The 16,733-nt window shown below is 35.8% G+C and overlaps 2 protein-coding genes across 2 annotated transcripts; both read right to left on the bottom strand.

Annotated features, from left to right (window-relative positions):
* Positions 1-5,054: 5,054 nt before the first annotated feature.
* Positions 5,055-9,972, bottom strand: LOC134496521 (olfactory receptor 13G1-like). The gene is made up of 3 exons (XM_063302246.1): positions 9,939-9,972; positions 7,975-8,093; positions 5,055-6,023 (listed from the first exon to the last, which is right to left on the bottom strand). Exons 1-3 carry the CDS (start codon positions 9,970-9,972, stop codon positions 5,055-5,057), a joined length of 1,122 nt encoding a protein of 373 aa, XP_063158316.1.
* A 1,048-nt stretch (positions 9,973-11,020) lies between these two features.
* On the bottom strand, positions 11,021-14,330 carry LOC134496520 (olfactory receptor 13G1-like). Its single transcript, XM_063302245.1, has 2 exons — positions 14,193-14,330; positions 11,021-11,977 (listed from the first exon to the last, which is right to left on the bottom strand). Exons 1-2 carry the CDS (start codon positions 14,328-14,330, stop codon positions 11,021-11,023), a joined length of 1,095 nt encoding a protein of 364 aa, XP_063158315.1.
* Between the last annotated feature and the right edge of the window lie 2,403 nt (positions 14,331-16,733).

The raw sequence follows: 16,733 nt of genomic DNA, 5'->3' as shown, positions 1-16,733 counted from the left end.
GTGCCCAGGCCCAGTAACAAGAAATGATAGAAATTTTGTAGTATATTTCAGTCATTACAAAATATTTTCTTAAATAGTCCCTAAAAGAGAGAACCAAGGATATTTCTTTGACTGAGTTGTATTCTCCATCGGAAAAAGTTCCTTTGTCAGGAAAGCATCTTTTGATCAAACCCAGAGATATAGAAAATGATGATAGGACCCTGTTTTTTTTTTCCCCCTCTCCCTCTCTGTCTTTGCACCTATAGAAGTCAAATCTTTACCCACCTACTGAATAAACTGGTATACAATTGCACTGTAAGTGTTACAAGGATTACAAAGCTTCAATTTGCTGTGGTTTGGACAAAAGGATTGCAGTAAAGGTGCTACATGAAGTAAAGAGGCTTCCAAAGCAAAGAGAAATGGCAGTATTGTTTTGCTTAGCTTCATTTCAGAAGCCACCTCCATTGTTTCTGGCACAGTGGAAGAGCTGAAAGAGGATCATGCACTGAAGCACCTTCAATTGTTTGAAAACGCTGATTGAGCCTTCAGGGTGACACAAACTACTGTGAAAAAGCAAATTACTGGATAAATAAATCTTTGTACATAGAGATATAGGCTGTATACAAATTTATCATGGTAAAAGTAGGCAACTATAAGGCATGTGACTTTAATTAGTTATAAGGTGAATGATTATAATAAGTATTCTTCAAGTAGGCTAATAATAGTTCCAAATCTATATGCAAATGAAACATATCTGTCCACAAACATTCATTAGAGGCTTTCAAACTATTTGATACTTCAGGTCAATATATGAAAGAAGTAGCTAGGATGAGGGAAAATGATTCCATGGAATACTTGCCATCTTTGCTATTGTTGCTGGATTTTCTTATAATTCCCCCTTCTTGAAGTTCAGAATTATTTTCAGCTTTGGTACCTGGCAAGGATCTGATCCTATTCATTTCTACCAGAAAAAAGTGGCCACAGACAACTGGTTTGGTCCTGCTTTAAACAAACTTTGTGAACCAGGTTGGTTACTAGTGGGAGCTGGCTTTTCATAAAGTGATGATTCCATTGGGACAGTGACTTTTGGGGCATCATCAGGGCACTCAAAAGCTACAGCTGCTCATATTTCAGTGTGAGTCATGGCAGACTGAAGACGTCTCTGCAAATGGGAGGAGACAACAACTGCTGTGTAGAACAAAATATAGGCGAGTAGACTGGTCCCTTGAATTTCTCCAGTGAAGGAATGATTGGGAGATTGCCCATGAGTACTCTGAATGGCAGCTACTCATGAGGAGACCACAAAACAGTGCCAGGAGCAGAGTGAGATGCCATCTTTGCTCTTAGAAGCAGCAGAGCCTTTCATGGACACAAAGACAGTCAAACTCATTTTCTAATCTCTTTTGGAAATGTTCAATTTAACCACTTTATGAATATTAGAGACCTTCAAAATGGCAAGTTTAATTTGACACCTGATGAGCTTCATCTTATTATTATTATTTAAGAAATTTTAAATAGAGTCTCAAAAATTTAAAATAATATAAAATCTGCAAAAAGCAGGGGGGGAATATTTTGATTTAAGAAAATTTTAAACAGATTGGGATACCAGAGAGATTTGAAATATTGGTTATTTTTTCTGTAAGACTTGAAAAACAAGAATATAATAAAAAAAATATACTTGTGGAAAATGATTGAAATGGAACTAAATCCATATTAGGAACTGAGGTTTGATGATGGTTGCAAATGGACACCAGGGAGAACCGAAGGACTGTGAAGAAAAGAGTTAAAATGGCTAAGCTGGCTATAACTTAAAGAGCTCAAAGAGTGTTTTTACATTTGCTGAAACATTAATAATTAATATCTCAGAAATGATATAGATTTCAATGGATAAACTTTTAGAAAATGATGAGAAAAACTTAAAAAAAAATGTTTACCTAGCATAGACATTGTATTTATATTTAAAATTTCATCACCGCCCATCTCACTCAAAGAGCAACTCTGGACAGTCTATAATAAAACTAAAAATAAATACAGATTAAAAATACAATAAAAACAGTAATTCTTAAATATAAATGTAAATGTAAACGTAAATGTAAAATATAAAATCCAAGATGGAGATATTAAAATGCCTTATTTAAATTCATGAATTCACAGGGCCCCCTTTAGGCTAACCACCCCCAGGATTGACTACCCCTCCTCCATCCCCAAGCAAGATGGCAGAGCCATGATCTTTCCAGAAGGCCAGGAGACTGGTGACCTGCCTCACCATTGGGGAAAGAGTGTTCCATAGGCCAGAGGCCATGGCAAAGAAGGCTGTCTTCCTGGGCCCTCCCAATCAACAATCTCTCATGGTTGGGGTCCATAACATGCCCTCTGTGCCTGACTGGGTGGGACAGGTCGATGTAATGGCAGTGAGATGGTCCCTCAGGTTTATAGAGTTTGAAGGCATGGAAGATAACAAAATTGAGATTACCAAAATGGGAATACAAAAGAAAAATCAGGAAAAGTATCTGGACATGGAACAGCTGTGACAAGAAATTCTGGATGATGCTTCTTTATGGGAAGAAAAGGACCTGGATCTGGAACAGCTGCAACAAGAAATCCTGGAAATACCTGTTTATGGGATTTCCAAAGTAGGCTGTTGAAGACTCCTTTTGAATGCCGAAGATCATTGAAAGATCAAATCCTACTAGGACATTCGAATGATTTAAAGGTCAAGATTGTGAAGAGTAAAAAGAAGGAATATAAAGTTAAACTATTTGATCAGGGATAAACTATTTGTTTGATATTTCTGGTAACTCCTAAAGGACTTTTTGCTGAACCAGGTTAGAAAAAGGTTATGATTTTGGACTGTATATAGATAAAAGTTAGGCTAAAGATAATAATAATAATAATAATAATAATAATAATAATAATAATAATAATAATAATAATAATAATATTATCTTTAAAAGATGCTGAAACATTAGTATATTAGCTTATTCTCAGTGTGATGAAGGTTGGAAGCCAATTCTTTATTAATGTCTTTGCTGTCTTCTCTTCTCTTCTCTTCTCTTCTCTTCTCCTTTTTCTTTTTCTTTTTTCTGCACTTTTTCTTTTTTAGTTTAGTTTGTATTAGTTTTTACTATATTTATTAAAAACTTTAATAAAATTATTTTTTAAAAAAGCTACAGCAGCTCTAGAATGTGTTGGCACAGGCAGCACTGGGCATGCCTCATTATGATCATGTGACCCCGCTTCTCTGAAAGCTTCACTGGTTACCAGATGGCTTCTTGATGCAATTCAAGGTGCTCCTTATCAGCTATAAAGCCCTTCATGGCATAGAGCCTGGCTATGTGAGGCAACATATATCTCTAGTTGTTTCTGTTCATCTGGTGTAATCAGGCAGACTGAGCATGCTCTGGGTCCCATTGCTTAAGTAAACCAGTTTGACAGGGGTTGATTATCACTGAAAAAATGAAGGTGGTCCAAAGAGTTTGGTAATATTCTCATGCTATGTATATCTGCACTTAAGATTCCAAAGAAAACAACATTTATAATTAAATAGACATGAAGATAAATGTTCAACTAATTTCTGATCATTTGATATTAATAGAGCAAGTCCTTTGTGACTCCTCTCCTTCCTATGTAAGTCCTCTCCTTCCTATGTAAGTCCAGGAGGAATAGTTGAATCATTTAGTTCTTGTGTAATAGCAGGATTATACTATAGTTATTGTTCGTATATTCATGACATTTGTTACATCATGACTTGACTCCTGCAATATCGGTGACCACCTTGAAAATCTCAAGGTATGGTTTCTAATGCAACAGGTAGGCTGTGAGGGAGAAAATGGTTGCAGATCCTTTTATCCTAAAGGCAATACCCTGGATTATTAGTGAGTAATCCCTGCTATTTTAGAGATAAAGGTAGCTGGGTTATTAACTGGAAGCTACCATTAAGAACAAGGAGTGGAACCTTGGAAATTACTGAAATCCCCTTCCTCCCTTCAAATGCTAATTGATTCATAACACTAGGATCACCTTATGTCGATGTTGAAATATTCTTCTAAGGCTTTAATATTAAACTTGTTAAGGAGAAGTGTATCTGGACAAGAACTTGTTCAGCTATAATCATCTACAGGAGAAGCTCTTCTGAAGATTACCCTGCATTCAGGAACCCATTTCACACATTTTTCAGTGTCTATTCCTGCACTTCGTGCAATCTGTAGCACATACTTCTTCAGGAATTCCATTTGGCCTATAATATCTGTGCCTTTAGAAGATCACTTAATACATACTTCCTTAGCCAAGATCTTAATGTTGATGGGATCTAAGCTGAAGGAAGGAAGAAATGGATACCATTAAAAGAAAGAACTTTATTTCCTCATACATTAAAAACAAAAAAAAAACAAAAAACAGAACTTCTGGCAAAAATAGCAGTGAATATTTTGAGTCACATACACAGAACAAACTATATGAATGAGACTTTTGTTTTTTGCACAGACAATAAATATTTCAACCCAATTCAGTGGAGAGTAATACTGGATCACACATTATGAGGATATCAGGCAAGTATCTTACATTCTATTGAGATTATTCTTTTTGGTAGGCAGTTGCACAATCTTCAGCATGACAGTTCTGCTGAACTCTAAGTAGTACAAAACTATAGGCATATATGGCTATACATATGTATCTGAGTGAGGACCCTGTTCTGAGTGAGATCATTTGTCACTGATGAGAACAAGATAATCCAGAGCACTTACGTGGAAAATGTTCCAAAATTAGTAACAACTGAACAGTGCTATGAATGGTGTATGCTGATCCTACCAACATACCTCTTGATTTTCAGATGAAGGATCAAAAAAGAAAAATATGAAGTCCCTATAAATGTTTCCCATAAGTCTTTGTATAAATATCAGAATTCTTGAATCCCTATGCAAAGAAGGAAAAAAATTCTATTATTCTATTATTCATATTAAGACAGTACAAAAATTATTAAATGAAAAAGTATTCTATTCATGACAAAGTGTTGGCTTTTGTTTGTTTGCTATGTTACTTTTTTTTCAGTCAGAATGATGCTTTAGATATACAGTATCTCAGTATTGTAGCCTACTGAGCAGCCGGATTCTCCCTGTAAGTGTTTTCACTCCTTCCTTAAAATCCTTGTTTCTCAGTGAATATATCACTGGATTAGCCAGAGGAGTTACCACTGAATATAGGAGAGCAACTATCTTATCTTGTTCTGGAAAGTAGGCTGAAGAGGGTCTGATATAAGTATAGATGACTGAGGAGTAGAAAATACTGACTACAATAAAATGTGAGGAGCAGGTGGAGAATGCTTTCTTCTTCCCTTCAGTGGAATGGATTCTGAAGATAGCTCTTATTATCAAAAAATATGATGTTAGAGTCAACCCACAACAACCAATCCCAAATATAACATCTGAAACAGATAACACAAACTGATTTAGAGTTATATCTGAGCATGAGAGGTGCAGTAATGGAGGTACATCACAGAAGAAATGATTGATAGCATTGGAGTTACAAAAAGACAGTTGCAACATAAGTCCAGAATGCATAGAAGAGTTGACTAGTCCCACAACCCACACTCCTATAGCTATGCCAGCACACACTTGCTTCCTCATGATCATGGTGTACTGCAAAGGGTGACAGATAGCAGCATAGCGATCAAAAGCCATAAAGGAGAGAAGGAGAAGTTCTGTGCCCAGAGCCCATATAAACAGATAGACCTGAGTAAAGCAACCATAAAATGAGATGGTCTTTCTTCCAGTGAAAAGACTCTGGAGCAACTTAGGTGTGGTAACTGAAATAGAGAATACATTCACTACAGACAAGTTGACAATGAAGAAGTACATGGGTGTGTGGAGCTTCCTGAAAGTGCATATGGTAAGGATGAGGATTAAGTTGGCAGTTAGGGCTGTAACATAGACAAATACAAATACCCAGAACAGGGGTGTCTGCATTTCAGTTGTTGTAGATAGTCCAACCAGGATAAACTCCAATATGGCACTCTTGTTCTTTATTTCAATATGGTTGTTGCTGCTATCCTAAAGAGACAGATGTTTTACTATAAATATCAATATAGTTGCATAATTCAATAATTTCTTTAGCTATTCCTCAGTTCCTTCCTACCTTCTTTCATTTTTTCCTTCCTTTTTAAAAACCAAATAACAACAACAACAACAATAATAATAATAACAATAATAACAATACATCTGAATATCGTATGTGCTTATTTTTAAATATGGAAAATCTACTATTCTCAGGTCAGTTTACAATAGTGATGAACCTGGCTCTTTCTTAACAGAAGCTTTATGGTTTTGGTAATAGGAGTGGCAATGAACAGAAATGGACTCCACTGAATTCTTACTGAAATTAAAAATACCAATTGTTTCTAATACTTATTTTAAGAATATGGAATAAATGCCTAGTGATTAGGTAAGGCTTCTAATACCATTTACCTGTTCTGTCACTAAAAATCTGTGTATATATTAAGGTGCTAAAGTTCGCACCCACCTCCTCGGCTGTTTGCCTTGTATAGAAAAGAGAATATGCAGAGCTATAGAGTTTCTGGAATTATTATTTTTTTAATTCATGTTTTGCCATTATGTGATAATTAGACTTTTTAATTTTTAATAATGTTTATATATTTTACTCAAAAAGAAGGAAGACAAAAAAGTTATGATATGACATGGGGTGAAATGATTGCCTTCATCCCTATTTGTTCTTGTGTGATTTTGATGGATGCTCCTTCTTATGATGTAGAGGTATATTTGGCCACTTGATTTTTCCTGTACTGGTATTTGCAAGATACAGTTGTTTTCCATCAATATGAATGAGGGATTATATTAACATGGACACTTATTTTGAAATACTTTGTGAAATAAGGTGATTATAAATCTAGAAGAGAGGCCATGAAAGACTACTGGGAGTTGAAGTCCACACATCCTAATGTTGCCAAGTTTGAGAAACACTGACATAGATGATATCTATTGACCTTCGCCATTGCTACAGCCCCACTTCCCCACAGTCTACCCTTTCAATATTTACAAACTTTCAAATTAAGAATTGAGAAGACTAAGGCTCATTTTGCAGAGAAGCAGCACTTTGATGTTTCACTATTTTCCAGAAGAGGGGTGCTGGCATGCTCTTAATTCTCCCACTGAAACAAAAGAAAAAAAAATGTTTGGCTGCAAACTGAACTGAGTACTTAACTGAGTACGCATATTTTTGGATGTACTGAGGGCTGTATTGTTCAATGGCTGGATCATGTACTGCTATTTATGTTTAAGTCTAAAATTTTAGTTTGCAAAGCAGCAGCTCTTGTAGTTTTATATAGAAAAAAAAAGCATGTGTTGGGGGGCAGAGAGAGTGAAAAATTGAATTGTGGCCCTCTAAAGTCTACAAACCTAACTATTTGTTTTGTGGATCAGACTTTATTTAATTTGAGCACATCTTTTTCATGCAGAATGAAGAAGTTGTTCTATGAGGTATAGTTAAAATCTCTCTCCAAAACAATTTCATCTCATTTCTAGTTTGCCCAGACCCATTAACAAGAAACGGTAGAAACTTTGCTGGACATTTGAGCCTAAAAAATAATAATAATAATCTTTATTTCAAGATCCTAAAAAATGTATTTTTTTTTTTAAATGAATTGTATTATCTATTGGAAAAAGTTCCTTTGTCAGTAAACTTCCTTTTGATCAAACAACCCAATGACAGATAAAATGATGATAGGACTTTCCTGTCTTCTCTCTCTCTCTCTCTCTCTTTCTCTCTCATTTCTCTAAAAGGTCGAATCATCTACCTATAGACTTCCTATACTTAGTTCTGAATAGAATAGCTACAATTGCATGGTAGGTCTTACTAGTTCAGTAGAAGGATTCAAAGGGATGCTTCAGTTTGCTCTTGCTGGTTTGAAGCTCCTGCATGAAGTAAAGAGGCCCCTTATTTCCAAAAGGAAATAGAAAGGGCTGTATTCTTTTTGTTTTGCCTCACTTCAGAGGCGATCTCCATAGCTTCAAGTGGCAGTTCCAGGTGAAGGTCTGAAAAAGGAACATGCATTGAAGCATTTCCAATTTTGGAAATTTTTGATTGAGTCTTCAGAGTGTCACAAACTGCCATGAAAAGGCAAGTCACTGGCAAAAAGTACACTCCCAGTAGTTATCGCTATGGACTGGAAACAGATTTATCTTACATGGTAAATGTAAGAAAAATAATATGTGGGACTTTGCTTAGTTATGAAGCTAATGATTCCCAACAAATCACACTGACTGCAAACAGAACAATTTCAGTAGGCTGACTCTAATTCCAAATGTATATACAAATGAAATAGTTCTTTCCTCAGTCATTTAGTAGAAGCCTTCAAACTATTTGATGTTTCACATAAATGAATTAAGGAAGTATCTGGGATAAAGGAAAATGATTACATGGAATACTTGCCTTCATTGCTATCACTGTTGAATGTTATGGTATTTTCCCCTTTGTGAGTTTAGAATTAATGTCAGTGCTGTCATCGAGCAAGGTTCAATTCCTAGTCATTTCTAGCATCATAATGGCTGATGAAAACTGTTTTTGTCCTGTTATAAACATGGTTTCTGGACCAGCCCAGTGATTAGTGAAATATTGCATTACATACATCATGATGCCAATGGGAGTGTGACCTTTGGGGCTTCATCATGATTATTCCAGTCAGACTTTGCAGATATTGGTGTCATAAATTATATTCATCATTATTGTTGGCCCATTTTATTGTGTTTTTTTCCCCTTAAGGTAGATGAGGTTCTATAGCAACTTAGTCATGTTTATAGTAGATTTATTGAAATAAAGAGAACTCAAGTCCTATAGATGGCGATGATCTACTCTTCATATGACTAAGTTTGAATCCAACTCTTTCTAATTTTGTGTGCACTAACTGTTGATACTTTCTAATCTCCTGAAGAGAAAGAAATGCTAGGAGTAGTGTTACTCAGTTTCTCTGGAATGAGGCAGCATTTCCAAATAATCAGCTATTTTGAAAGTCTGCTTTCTTTACAGACATATACCCAGAGCAAATATACAGAAATGAGGTATTCCTGAAACACCCAAAAAATTAGTCAGAGAACATGATTTAATACTCAAGCTAATTTATAGCTTTTTTATTGCATTTTTTTTTTTCTTAAAATGTAACACAACATAATTTTAGAGCATCATTTTGTGGATTAAGTTACTGCTGTAGGAACTTTCACATAAAGTTTTGCATATAGCCATCTTCTGTAGATTTTGATAAGAGGGATAGAAGAGAGCAAGGCAGGGAGATGCAAAATGACTTATGATATATCACAGCTAGCTAGCATGCCAACTAAGGCATCATGAAGAAGGCAACAATGACATCAACATCTGTAACAAAGGTATCATTTGCAAAGTCATAGCACTGGACAGGTTTTCAATAGCTGTGGTTAAATGCATAGGAACTGCTTAACAATTCTAGACCCTGATTCTGTAACATCTGTTGTTGTTGTTGTTGTTTTCCCATGAAATGGACACACTCCATTTATCTCAGAGTCATTATGTCAAATATGTAGAATTGATGCAATTTGGTCCTGTGATTATAGCAATCTTTATAACAGTTTTAAACATAACTATAGATACAATAGTTTAAAAGTTCAAAGAGTGTTCAGGATTAAAAGTGGTGAAATTATGTAAATGTCACTTAGTTGCTTTTACTGACAGAAAATAAGAGAAGTTTTTCTGTAACTTTAGCCTTTCTCCAGTTGTCACATTGGTCCTGGGAGAAATATCTCCATTCACATTTGAAGTTCCCACTGAAGACTTTAGTCAGAGGATGACTCTCAGACAAGCTATTTTCATTTCCCATAATGCCCTTAGAAAGCAACAGTCAGTAAAACTGTGTGAATTTAACAGAGTGGTTTCATTGACAGAGCCATCTCATGGGGGTTCCAGGAATCAGTGACTATACTTACCAAACTTATCTGGTATATAACCATAGGTTGTCATGCTGGATTTAAATTACTCTAACTAATGATTGCTGAAGTTATATCAGTTTCTCATAAAGGTTAGGTTTGAAGAAAATTTTAAAATGCATACATATAATGTATCATGCATCCTCTTTGCATTATTCCCTTTCTCGAGGAACAAAAATGCAAAGTGGAATAAAAGAGAAAGAAATATTAAGCAAAAACTAAAAGTGAAAAGAAAACTGAGTTAAAAGAAAAGGAAGTTATATCCAATCTTCCCCAACATCATTCATTAATTTATTATACCACTATAATATCTTGTCTTTGCAAACCATCTTTTCTTTCAGATTGCTATACTCGGCTTCATCTATTGCCTTATGCCCTTTCAGTTTGAAACCTCTCCCTTTCTAAGGATCTCAATCCAGCCCATAAACATCTCAACTGGATTATTTAGTTATGTTGTAATAGCAAGATTATAATATAGTTATAATCTGAATCCCCTTCCCTTTGTTACCTCATGCTTTGATTAACCTCAAATTTTGGTCACACAATCTCAGGATGCTGCTGAGATACAACTAGAGTGCTTGGCCAGCCAGCTTCATGGGAGTCGCCCATCCTTGGAATAGATGAAGATTGTCCTAAGCACTGTACTGTAGGACAAAACCCTAGGCATCCTCATCTGAGTAAGGATCTTTTCTGAATGAGATCATTTGTCATTGAGAACAAGATTACCCAGAGCACTGACATGGAAAATGCTCCAATACGGGAACAACTCAAAAGGGCTATAAATGGTCAATCTGGTGATCCTAGCACACATTTCTCAACTGAGGAGATATACATACATAAATACATAAATACATACATACATGTTTCTCATGCAAATATCAGAAGTCCTATATGGAGAAGAAAAAAGTCATTATACATAACATTAAAGGAAGCATGCACATGATTATTATGTATAATTAGAGAATACAAAAAGAATTCAATGAAAAATTGTTCTGTTTAAGAGAAAGTGCTGGCTTTTCTTTATTTGCTAGCTTTTTTTTCCCCTCCAGAATGATGCTTTAGAGTACAGCTCGGTATTGCAGTCAACTGAGCAGCCTAATTCTCCCTGTGAGTGCTCTCAGTCCTTCCATAAAATCTTTGTTTCTCAATGAATATATCACTGGATTAACAACTGGAGTTACCACTGAATAAAGAAGAGAAACTAGCTTGTCCTGGTCTAGAGAGTAGAATGAAGAGGGCCTGATATATGTGTAGATGACTGAGGAAAAAAAAATGCTGACTACAATAAAGTGTGAAGAACAGGTGGAGAATGCTTTCTTCTTCCCTTCAGTGGAACGGATTCTGAAAATAGCTTTTAATATAAAATAATATGATGTGAAAGTCAGTCCACAGCTACAAATCCCAAATATCACATCTGAGATAAATGTCATAGTTTCATTTGGACTTGTATCTGAACATGAGAGTTGCAGTAAAGGGGGTATATCACAGAAGAAGTGATTGATAAGATTGGAGTTACAAAAAAAGAGCTTTAACATAAGTCCAGCATGGATTCCAGAATTGATCATTCCAATAATCCATACAATGCTTGCTATGCCAAAACAGACTTCCTTCCTCATGATCATGGTGTACTGCAAAGGGTGGCAGATAGCAGCATACCGATCAAAAGCCATAAAGGAGAGAAGCAGAAGTTCTGTGCCCAGAGCCCATATAAACAGGTAAACCTGTGCAATACAACCATAAAATGAGATGGTCTTTCTTCCAGTCAAAAGATTGTGGAGTAATTTAGGTGTGGTAACTGAAATAGAGAATACATTCACTAAGGACAAATTGACAATGAGGAAATACATGGGTGTGTGGAGTTTTCTGAAAGTGCATATGGTAAGGATGAGGAAGAAGTTGGCAGTTATGGCTGTAGCATAGATAAACATGAATACCCAGAAGAGAAGTGTCTGCATTTCAGTTGTTGTAGATAGCCCAACCAGGATAAACTCCTTTATGGCAGTCTTGTTCTTTATTTCAATATGGTTGATTCTGGTATGCTAGAGAGAGAGATGGTTTTATATTAAATATATATATATAGTATCAAATAAAATATGGATTTTAATTTTAATACTAAACTTGATATTAAATATAAATATGTATTTTTAAGTTATCCGTTTATCTCTTCCTTCTTTCCCTCCCCAAAAATTTCATATCTGATGCTGTTAAAACCAATAGAAAAATTGTGTGAAAATATGGAAGCTCTGTAGATTCTCAGTTCAAGCTTATATGAAGCCACTGCTTTGATCATTATAGAATCTACTTTTCCTTGAGGAAGCACCATATCTTTGAATAATTAATCCAAATTCAACATTTTGAAATATCTGTAACTGAAATGTTTTCTTGGTGATGATTATTTTAGGTCAAACTAACTGTTTATGTGTAGTTTGGCAGAATTGTTGGCCAAACATACAGTATACGTATGAATTAATGATTAATTAATCATGAATGACCTGATGTTTCTTTTAGTCCATTGCTCCATAATTCAAACCAGAAAATAACTGTAATTATAATAAATACATACACAATAACATCCTGGGAGACTATGGTTTAATTATTATTTATAAAGAAAAAAAAACTTTAGGCATTATATTAAAAAATCAAGTTTCTGGGTTTCCCTAAGAATCCATAAAGCAGCAACACTGATTAGAGACAATATGAGTAGTAGCCTAAAATGTTGAACAGCTACAGATTATCTGACCCTTCAGAAGAAAAACAGCTGTTAGAAATATTATAGTGAGTACATTTTCAGTACAACATATAGTAGCTTAATGAATGTATATGTATTATTAAGGGAGTCCTGAGCTTAATTAGATCACCCTACATATAAGGTCTACATAATATGATTGCATCTTCCAAGTAGCTAAATGTTATGCTTTTGGTAATCTGTTCCATCATCAAATATCCATCCATAGGTTAATGAGCTAATGTTCTTATTCCCTGCAGCTACCTCTGTACAGAAAAAAGAAGATGCAGAAATATAATGGACTTTTATTGAGTGGGGATATTTTTTCATTCATGTTGTTCCATGCAGTGATAATCCATTTATTTTCCTTATTCATTTATTTATTTTAGTTTAGTTTAGCTCTACTACTTTTACATATAAGAAAGACGATGATGAAATGTTATAATATAACATGGAATAAAATGAAATACCTTCATCCCAGTTGTTCTTGTATGCTCTCAATACATTCTTCTGCTTATGACCGAGAGGTATGGTTGGCTAATTGATTTTTCCTGGGCTGGTATCTGGTTCTAATTTCCATCAATATGATGAGGGATGATCTAAATGTAGGGACACCATCACTTTGAAATTTTCATTAAATAAAATAATGATACCACTGGGAGGGAAAAGGTTAGAGACATCACCTAGGGGACATCTATTAATCACCATGGGGGGGAAAAGTCTATCATGTCAATACTGACAAACGTTCAGATTAAGAATTGAGAACCTAATGTTCACTTTCCACTTCTTTTTTAAAAAAATCATGTTAGTTCTATTATAGGGCTGAACTAAAGCACTTTGATATTTTACTGTTTTCCAGATGAGAGATGCAGGTATACTTTTATTTCTCCCAATGAAACAAACAAACAAACAAACAGAATCTTTGGCTGTAAACTTAATTGGGTGCACATCTTTATGGATGTACTGAGGATTTAATTGTTGAATCATTTAACAGAGGCTGGATTGTGCACTTTTATTTTGTGTGAAAGCTGAAAGGTCCCCTGTGCAAGCACCAAGTCATGTCTGACCCTTTGGGGGGATGCCGCTTTAGCGACATTTTGTCAGCAGACTATATCAGGGTGGTTTGCCATTGCCTTCCCCAGTCATCACCTTTCCCAGCAAGCTGGGTACTCATTTTACTGACCTTGGAAGGATGGAAGGCTGAGTCGACCTGAGCCGGCTACCCAAGAATCCAACTTCCGCTGGGATCAAACTTGGGTCGTGGGGAGAGCTTCAGTTGCAATACTGCCACCTGCCACTTTCCAAAGCTCTTGTATTTTTATACAGGGAGATAGGGGGAAAAGTGGAGCTAGAGAAATAGAGACACAAATAGAGAATTAAGTAATTTAGAGAGAGAGGTAGCAAGTATTAAAGAATAATAATAGTGAACTCCCCAGCTTTTAATTCGGATTCCTTTTCCTAACTGGATGAGATTTTTTATTTATTTCATGTCCAGATCAAAATTTGCTCTGCCAGAATGCAGCCACCACCACAGCTTTCTCATTAGCTTGCTGTAGGTCATTGACAGTACAAGGCTCCGGCAATAATCGGCACACCATCAGATGCGCCAGATCTTGGATTTCTCTGCATTCACTGGATGAGATCAGGCTGCATAAATAATTGTTCATAGTCAGGTAGATAAGTGGCAGATTTCTCAAAGTTGTTTACTACCATATTAAGGTATTTGTCAGATTCCCTGATCAAAGGTTTCACAGAAACCCTTACCAGCATCTCCCATCATGCCATTCTCTAAGGTTGCTGGATGGGAGGGGTGTGTGAAGTTGGAGTGTAAAGGGGTTTGTTTTGGCTATGAAGCACATCAAGGACGCGAGGTTGAGATACAACAGGAATTCCATCTGGATGGGAGGGGGAGTGACATGCTTCCTGGGAAAGAGGACTAGCTAAGGGAATGTAGTTTATATTAGGTTTTGGCAGGAATTCTTTATTCACAGCTTGCCTTCTGTACCATTCATTACGCTTCATTAAAACAGTTCAGAGAAATCCAGTTTCTTGACTGTGTGTGTGTGAATGCTTGAATGAGCAGGTGCTGCAATTAAGCTACGAATAAAGAATTCCCGCCAAATAATAGGGAACAAGAAACAGATATAAAACGTATCAGCACATTCATTCCATGAGCAGTTCAAACAATGTAATGTGGAACTTTATTTGTTATGTATGTAAACCATATGTAGAATAAAATCCTCTATTTGTGAATTTAGAAAAGAAAACCTTCATTTAATGCAAAACTGAATGTAGATATCTAAATGTTTAGCAATATCATATACCTTCAGGAAATATAGATAGGAAGAATGTTTGGTTTCCTTCATTTTTTTTTTAAACTATGCTATACAGCAGACTAAGATATGATCAGAGGAAGTGGGGCTCGGCTCACTAACAGTGCTTCTGATTGCCTTTTGTCTGAAGATCTAAATACAGTGATTAGGTAAAAGTAAAGGTTTCCCTTGACATTGTCCAGTCCTGTCCGACTCTAGGGGGCAGCGCTCATCTCCGTTTCAAAGCCGAAGCACTGGCGTTTGTCGGTAGACACTTCCGTGGTCATGTGGCCGGCATGACAGTCACGGAACGCCGTTACCTGCCTGCCAAAGCAGTTCCTATTAATCTACTCATGTTTGCATGTTTTCGAACTGCTAGGTTGGCAGGAGCTGGGACTAGCAACGGGAGCTTACCCTGTCAGGCAGATTTGAACTGCCGACCTTCCGATCGGCAAGCTCAGCAGCTCAGCTGTTTAACCCACCACACCACCACGCCCCTTAAATACAGTGATTACTAGGTAGGAAATAATTTGGCTGCTGGGGAAAATTGAAAGCCATTTTATACTAAAAAAAAAAAAAAAAATTAAAGCAGGGTTATTTTGAATTACTTGCTCATGCTTTCCATTAGCTCAAGACTTTGTAAACTTTTCTTTTCTTTTCTTAATGGTTTACTCATTCCTTCCTTAGGCCCAATAGCATACATATGAATTAAATCAGGATTTTCTCTTTTTCCAGTTTTTTTTTTTTTTTTTGGGAAGAGGGGGAGTGGCACCCTTTTATGTTTTTTTTTTTAAATCATGTTAGATTCATTATACGGCTGAAGCTACAGTTTCTGTGGGAAATGATGGTACCAATTTTTGATATTTGTTCTCAGAGTGGCCTCCAATGGCTTTGGAGATGGAAATGGGTCTGCATGTAATTGATAGACGTCATGTTGTCTGACTTTCACAAATTACAATTGTCCCAGTATTCATTTTGATAAGACTGGACAGGTTTCAACCAGTATGACTTCCCATACTTTGATTCCCACTATCTTCCATCTTAAAACTGTAGTTGCCAACTTCCTACCTAAATTGCTCCATAGGTTTTGATAGGACAAAATAACCTTTCATTTTATATATTTGCTCATTTGGGCTATCAGTAAAGAACTTCTGCTTCTCTCATTCACGTCTGTTGATTACTATGTTACTACTGCTCACCCTTTGCAATACACCATTACCATAGGGAAGCAAATAGGGAAATAGGAATAGGAATAATTGTCTGGATTATTGGAATGATTGGTTCTGCAATTTATGCTGGACTTAGGTTGCTTCTCTTTCTGTAATTCCAATGTCATCATGGTCAGGCAGAAGTCCAAATGTGTCTATGGTATTTTCTAAACTTTAATCAGTTCTTATGGTATATAAATTAGACTATTACCACAATGGAACAGCTGTAATTTTGTTCTTGTGCATTGTATTATTCTGGTTGATGATTGAAATAAAGAGACACTGACTTTAACTTTATGGCAACTGACTCAGATATGATATATAGGATTGGAGTTGTGGCTTGACTCTAACATCCTTTTTGTTTATACTGAGCTGTATCATCAGTATACTTCCACTGAAGCAAATAAGAAAATCAATACTACTTGTTCAATACATTTCATTGAATCAGTATTTTTTTTTCCTTTGCCCTACATGAAAATTTGGACATCTGTACCAGGAGATCTATGGAAGTAATTTAGAAAGGTGTTGACTTTTGGTTTTGGTTTGTTGA

Source organism: Candoia aspera, chromosome 4, assembly GCF_035149785.1.
Source record: "Candoia aspera isolate rCanAsp1 chromosome 4, rCanAsp1.hap2, whole genome shotgun sequence".
NCBI lineage: Eukaryota > Metazoa > Chordata > Lepidosauria > Squamata > Boidae > Candoia > Candoia aspera.
This window is presented reverse-complemented; position numbering and strand designations above follow the sequence as displayed.